Here is an 8271-nt window from a genome sequence, read left to right on the forward strand (position 1 = left end):
AGAGTTTGTGAATCTTCAATAGAAGTAAAAGAAGTGAAAGAAGTGAATTCAGAAGATATGATAATAATTTGAGAAAGATGACAATTTATTTTCAATAACTGATCACTGATGTGTGTAAGAAGAATTAATATAAGAGAAAATAATCTTGTTTCTTAACTTAGTTATAATTTTAGTACTAACTCAGATTGAATATCATTAATGTATAAAAGTAAATAAACAATCTTGATTAATCTCTGTCATATTTCTTGAAATATATTAATATTGTGAAAGAGAGTGTTACTAAATTGCATTACCAGATAATATCATTAAAAATATATTAATAATTATGAATATCAATGTTGAAAAAATGTTGATACTTATACATTATAGATATATATATATATATATATTATTCCTGACTTGATTACAACTTGTACAATAATTTTTAAAAACTCAAAATTAATTTCAATTATTAATAATTATGAACTTATAACTAACTAATATAAAAAGAAAAAAACTTTTTCTACTTATCATCTTTCTGCTCTTTCTCATTCTTCTTATCATTCTTCATAATTCACTTCTCATTCTTCTTCTTCTTCTTCTTCTCCTTCTTATTTGAGATGATAATCATCTCAAAATCTCTCTCTGCTGCCTTCTCAGAGAAGGGTTTCTGCTGCTCTCTCTTAGTCAGGTCAACCTGTGTCTCAAAATCCCACATTTCCTGGTTTGCTGCCTCAGGTTCCACCTCAGTGATAAGCAGATTGACATGCTCAGAGAGCAGAGCTGCCTTCTCAATATTCTGAATCATGAAGTGCATTCAAGATCTGAACAAGGTCTCAATTCCCTTCTTCTCTGTCAGCTTCTGCTAATCAATTAGAGAATAGAAGCATTATCAAAAATTACTATCTCTCAATAAATAAAAAACTTATCAGTTTTGACTTCTTTATCTTCTGCTTTAACACTCTCTCAATCTTCTTCTGCTACTGCTTATTTACAGTAACACTCTTCTTCTCTCTCTCTCTCTTCATCTTAGTCTCAAATCATTCTCAGAACTTCTTCTGATCTCACTGCTACTGTATAAGACTCTTCACTGTCTTCTTCTTCAATCTCTCATAGATAGTGTCATCTGCATTATTTCTATACTTAGTTCTGTCTAAATCTATCAGAAGTATTACTTAAAATTGTTATCATTCTACTCTTTTATAGAGTCTCTTCAAGGCATTATAACATGCCTTGTAATCTGTCTTCTCTTGCTTAAATGCCTTCTTCTTCTCTCCCTTCAATCTGTGACAGTACTCACGGGCCTTGATGGTTCACAGGACCGCAGAATATTTGAAGAGAGATGACATAATTGATTTCAGTGAGTATTGAAGAGAGGTGAAGGTAGAAGAGGCAGTCAGAAATGATATAATAATAATGATAATAATAATGATGATGATGATAATGATGATAATGATAGTGATAATGATGATAGTAATAATGATGATGATAATGATGAAAGAGAGAGTGTATTGAAATATATTACTGACTTATCAAATATAAAGAGACTTAAAGAAAATATTAACAGCTTTCAGTAATATACAGAAACAGCTGCAGTGTTACATAGCAACATCATCTTTATTCAATACATGCACTGTTGATATTCTTTATATACAGTTATTATATAATCTGTATCAGAGATACATGCAGAAAACAGATCTTTGTTACTAGGATAAATAATTACAGCAATTCTCTGTTTTTATATTATAAAGATAAGTTGTTCTCATTTCTTTCTTCTCTCTTTTCTCTTCTTTAATCAATTACTAATTTCAAGCTGATATGAAAACTATTAAAACACTCTCAGAAATCCTCAAATTGAAGAGTATAGACTAATCAAATTTCAAATGCAGAAGAAATCAAATTATCTTCTACAGATTCAATTACTTACTTTCTCTTAAATAAAACAGCAGTCACATCCCCTTCTCTCTCAATCAAACAAAACATGGCCCGTGAAAAGTGAGTATCACGCCAGGTCATAATGACCAACACAGCCTCAGTACACAGGGCTGTATATGTGCAGTGTGTACTGAACTGAGAGACTGTCTGAGTTGCAAATCAGCAGCAGCATTTCAGAGAGAGTCATGCAGTGTGAAAAAGCTGCAACTCTTGATTACATGCACAGAGAGTAAATCACTGCAGTAAGTGCATGTGTATTGAAGTAATACTTTTTAATAACACTCAGTCTCTGATATGATGAAAATAGAGTCTCTCTGTGAGATTTGTTTCTATCAGAAGTCAGAAAATCTTATATTTCTCAAGATCATCTTCACACATCTTGTCTGTGAAATTGATGAGAGAAATCATCAATTTCAGTGTTCTGTTCTTGATATCATTCAAGTGACAGCAGAGTTCACTCTGATCATACTTTTTAAGTGTATATTTTCTAATTATTCACATTTATATTGTGATTCAAAGGTTGCTTGAGTCAGTGTATGATTACAGGCGTACGCCGGCTTCTTATATATTGTACACTAAATTAATTAGCGGCTGCTATGACCTCTTTACACTTATAAGCAAGTTCAGAAGCAGCTGTGTTATTATTCAACAGTCATATGTTCTTCTGAACCACATTCTCTCTTACCAGATTCAGTCACACTCACATGATCATAACATCCGCCCTAGCTTCATGCGGATTAGTGTGCCACTAGTGTTCGTAATCATGTGATCTATTTCTGATGCAGCTAGCATTCTGTGTACATTCTTATAAAGAAACTTTCACTATATTATATCACTTCTTTACTAACTTTTCTCATTCTTTAATCATCTTCTTCATCATCATCATCATCAAACATCATTATCATTTCATCTCAGATTACTATCTCTTCTTCTGTTCACATCTTCTATCTGTTTATCTATCACATCATACATGTTCCTGGTGATGACCTCTCATTTTCACAACAAGTGTCATTGTAGTACTCATATCAGGCAGTTCATTAGCAGTAAGTGTAATGCATTGTAAAACATGACTGCACTTGTTTATCTTCTAATGATTGTCAGAATGTATTATCATGAATGACACATCTTCTTCATCTTCTTATACACTCTTGATTATTTTTCTTCTCAGTGACTTCTGATCATGTTTTCTGACACAATTTTGCATAAATGCAGATGCTGATATATTTGTTTTTATTCATATAGAATCTTCATGCATTGACAGATTCATATCTGCTGATAATAGTGAACTCAATATTGAATCATTGATTGAGAACTTAGAGAATGTGATAATGAAGAAATTGTCTGTGTCATGTGTAGTCAGGTCTTCTATGTCTCTCTCTGCTTTCTCTGTTTCTTTCTCTACTGCTTTCTCTCAATCTTCTACACCTGTCTCTGTGTCTGGTTCTCCCGCTCCTGCTACCTCTATTCCTGCATTTTCTACTTCCGCTACTTCTGCTCTCATCACTGCCTTTGTTACTAGCTCTCCCCATTTCAAGAAGATGTTGTATAGACTCAGTGAATCATGTTTCTCAGCATGTACACTTCTATTCTTCTTACTGATCTCTAGAATAATTTATTGTACAAAGATGATGTATAACATGACTATCTGAAGCTAGGTCACAGATGCTGATTATTATGTTTGTTTTTAATATTCATGATGAGACAATTATTCATTCATTTCAGAGAATTATTCTCTCTCTCAACAGTATTGAGATTGTAAGTCTTTTTCTTTTTATCTTTTCTTTCTGATACTGATTTTTCTATTCTTAGAGAAAATTATTATAGGTTTTATTATGCATGAAGTTATGATATTCACAGACATCAAGAAACTTTTTACAACTGTAAAGTTCAATATTATGAGAATATTCACTCTGATGAATTTCTTCAGAATGATAAATCTGTATCAGCCTATTCTTTAATGTCTGTTATCTGACTTTGTAATGCAGGCGAAAGATATCTGTGTTTTCAGAAATGAGAATGTGAATGTTGTACTCTTTTACACTCATGAGTGTGAGACTTGTACATCTTGTCTGAGATGTCATTGTAGAAATGAGCTGTTCACACACTGTGTTCTGCTTTCTGCATTTCTCTGTGTCTCTCTCTCTCTTTCTGAGAAGCCTCATACATGTTGTAATTGCATGTACAACTCTAAGGTCAGTGAGTGTTCATTCAGTAACTGTTTCCATCTCTGATTTTATGATTTTTATACACTAACAATGATTCTTAGTTGCTTCAGTGTCAGAGGTCATTCTAATTGAAGATGATAACACTGCTGAGACTATCCTCTTTCACTCTCAAGCTTCTTTCATCACTTTCTCTCCCTTCTCTGCAGGGAAGGTTGTGTGTACACTGAGTTATAAGCATTTGACTCTGAGTGACTTCTGCTGTCATTTGTCTGGTTCTGTGTCTCTCTCTTTCATTTCTTCTGTCTTCATCTCTTCTGCTCTGGCTTCTGATTCTGCAGGTCTCACACTCTTCTTCAATTTCTCTATGCGTATGCATACACATTTCTATATTGGCATTTCAGCCAATCTTGTAATAAATGACATTAATGTCATATACAGAGTGGTAGAGAAATCAGAGACATGTACAGTGTTATTATGAGAGTGACTTACAGCTCTTGAATTTCTTACAGATCTTGAGTTTTGAGATTTCCTTTATTTTTAATGTTTTTCAGATAGTGTGATGTGAGAAATAGATTAAATATGTGATATATGAAAATGAATGAAGTATGTATAATAACATTTGTCTTTTACAGCTGACTCTTACAGTTGATGATCAATTCATTATCTCTTTTCTTTTCTTACACTTTTTCTTTATCTGCTAGTCACTACTCTTACACAATCTCTATATAATACAGCATTTGATGACTAGGTTCAGCAGCTTTCATCTTTTGTGATTCTGTCTTATATATTATACTGTCTCTCTTCACCTGCTCAGATTACTACAGTGAACAGCTCATTGAAACTAATCTTGCTCAATCTCTGAGTATTCTCAGAGATTGAGATGACTTGATCTCACACATCTGCAGATGTTTCAGATAGTTTGTTCTCTGTAATCTCTGTAATTGAACTAATGTAAATAGTTGAATTCAACTCTGAATCTCTTTTTCTTCTGCAATCTGACTCATGTGTAAGTCTGCTACTTTAAGACTGCTCTTTACTGTGTTGTATCTGCTGTCTACAGCATGTTATTATATGACTGACTACAGTCTCATTACTTATTAAAGTGTGATGTTCACCTGATTTCTTCATTTCTTCTCATTCTTTTCTTATAATTGTGAAAAGATTGAAATAAGTGAGATTATCTAATTTGTAAGTATCTATGATTTCTCTTACTTTGTGAGACTTTTCAATTATAAGTCTCTTCTTTTTCAATACTGATAATAGTGCTGTGAATAATCATAATTCACTCAGATCTTACATCTTTGCTTTCATAAGTTGTGAATTATTTATTAAGTTGTGTAAGATCTGTCTCTCTGATTCCATCAATGTGTAAGTTTTCAGAGAATGTGATTTGAGTATTTTATATGGCTCAAATCATCTAGGTTGAAACTTCTCAGAACTCTCATTGTGTACAAGAACTCACATTTCCATCTTGAGACTTGATTTCTTGACTAGTGAGTCTTGTATTCTTTTCAATTGAATTGCTCAGTTCAGGAGTAACTCATTAGCTTTTGCATGTGTGTGGCTGATCTCTTTCAATCTTAGTTCCACATCTGTGACTGTTATGTCTGCAACTGCTACTACTGCATCTGTAACTGCTGTTTCTGCTGCATTCATGACTGTTGTGTCTGCAACTGCTGTTCTCTCTCTTATTCTTTTCAAAGCATTCTCTGGGATGCGCGGATGCAATTTATACAACAGGTAGAATGATGAATGCTTGGAGACTGCATGCTGTTGAATCTGTGTAGTCAATAGCACCTGCTCAAGATATTCATCTCATAGTCTCATAGGCTTGCTCACTAGATATTTTGTCAGCATATTACTCAAGATTTCATTCAAGTGTTTCATCTTTCTGTTCATCTGCAGATGATATGATGTTATTCTACAATGTCTTGTCTGTAACTGGCTTAAGAAATGCCTCACTGCTTCTTCTACAAGATTCACATCATTATCAGTTAGAATCTCATATGATATTTCATAGTTGACATAGATCTCATTATATAGAAACTTCATCATCATCTTCTCTGTCATCTCTGAAACTGCTTTCATGACTGACCAGTCAGTAGCATAATCAATAGCAGTGATTATTCATCAATTTTCATTTGATGTTTACAGTAATATGTCTATGAGATCTACTTCTCATTGTTTGAATGATTGTATTGTACACTTTATCTGATATTGCACTTTCTCATATTCTACCTCTTTCTTAGATTCTTTCATGACCTGGCAATTCAGGCACTTGTGAGCATACATCTGAATGTCCTCAGCCATGCTTAGCCAGTATACTCTTGATTTGAGTACATCTATGAGTTCAGAGCTTTCTAAGTGACTGAATTTCTTGTGCATGCAAGCTATCAAGTTACATCTAAATAAAGATTCTAGATAGAGAGCTTCTGCATATTCTAGATTGTGATAAAGCATAACATCATTTTTCAATTTTCTCAGCTTGAAGTTCAGAAGCATCTCTTCTACTACTCTCATGGGACACTTATCATCTGACATCTTGTTATTCTTCAAGTGAGAGATTATAGTATTCACTCATTCTGATTCCTTGCACTCTCTCAGCATATTTAATACAAACTTCTCTTATGCCTGATTTGCAGAACTCTTACTCATGAAATCAGGTCTGTGACTGATTGTATCAGATATCACAGTGTCTGATCTCTTTCAGTATTTGATATGAAGATTGTACACTTGAAACTCTGAGATTCAACATGCTAAGTGTTTGAAAGGTTTTATTATTAATTGTAGATAGATGAGACTTTCATGATTCATGATCACTGTTATTATATACTTGTATTGATATATCTATTCCACAATATCAGTGTGTGCTTGATTGCTAGCAATTTCTTTTTATACACTGAGTAATTAAGCTCAGTGTCTGATAGTTTTCTATCATTGTATATCATCAGATGCAGCTTGCTGTTCTTACTTATCTGTAGAAGAGCATCTCTGATAGCTCATTCAGATGCATCTGTCTCAATGTAGAAAGATTTATCACAATCTGATTGAATAAGTATTGAAGATGTTATTACATGTTTTCTCAGTATGAGAAAAGTCTCTTCACACACAGCATTTCAGATAATTGAATAAAACTTCTTCTTTTACAGATTTGCATCTATTTCTCTTAAGAGATCTGAGAGTGATGCTGATATTCATGTGAAATCCTTGATAAATCTGCAGTAATATGAGGTCAACTCAAGAAACTGTTGTATATAATGTACATTTCTCAGCTGCAGTCAATTCACTATGACATTCAATTTCTCTGAGATGAGATGTATACAGTCATCACTCACTACATGTTCTACATACTTTAACTCTTTCATTTCAAACATACACTTTGTTGATTTGATGTAGAGCTTATACTCTGTCAGAGTTATAAGCACTTTATTGAGATGCTTCAGATATTCATTGTATGAGTTTGAAAAGACTAGAATGTCATTAAGATATACAAGACATGAGATTTCATTCTGTTTATGAAGAATTGTATTCATCATTGTTTGAAAGATAATGAGTGCATTTGTCAGACTGAATGACATTGTCAGGAATTCAAACTTCTCTCATTGCATATTAAATGCAGGTCGCAGGACTGACAGTTCACTTACACAGATCTGTCAGTATTCTGAGAGAAGATCAATCTTTGATAGATATCAGGTGTTTTCAACTGTATTCAACTGTTGTTGAATCTATGGCAATGAATATTCATTCTTGATTATAAGCTTGTTGAGTGCTTAATAATTGATACACATCTGCCACTCTTCACCCACCTTTTTCATGAATAGAACTGGAAAGCCTCACGCACTTGATGAGAATTGTATGAGATCATGTTCTAGAAGATCTGTGATCTGATGCTTCTATTCTTTGAGATGTTATTATTATTATTATTATTCTTCCATTATACTCATATGCAAGTGGAGCTTATGATAAGTCCTTGCGTGATGTTAAATACAGGTCAAGTGTTGGTTATACAGGAGGAAATACAGGTGTTGAGACCACACCAAGATAACAAGAACATAGGAAAATACAAAGAAGTGACAATTAGATACATGCGATAATAACTTCCCAGCTCAGGAACATAGAGCGATTCATTGAAGCAATTTGTACACCTCTGTATTTATTAGAAACCTGAGGTGCTTGAGTTCTGGATTTAATG

At 33.2% G+C, this 8271-nt stretch overlaps 1 protein-coding gene across 1 annotated transcript; it reads right to left on the reverse strand.

Moving 5' to 3' along the window:
• Positions 1-553: 553 nt before the first annotated feature.
• BDBG_04362 (uncharacterized protein) lies at positions 554-787 on the reverse strand (the record flags this gene model as incomplete). Its single annotated transcript, XM_031721638.1, has 1 exon — positions 554-787. One exon carries the CDS (start codon positions 785-787, stop codon positions 554-556), a length of 234 nt encoding a protein of 77 aa, XP_031578271.1.
• Positions 788-8271: the final 7484 nt, after the last annotated feature.

This window comes from Blastomyces gilchristii (assembly GCF_000003855.2).
Source record: "Blastomyces gilchristii SLH14081 genomic scaffold supercont1.7, whole genome shotgun sequence".
In the NCBI taxonomy this organism is placed as follows: Eukaryota; Fungi; Ascomycota; class Eurotiomycetes; order Onygenales; family Ajellomycetaceae; genus Blastomyces; species Blastomyces gilchristii.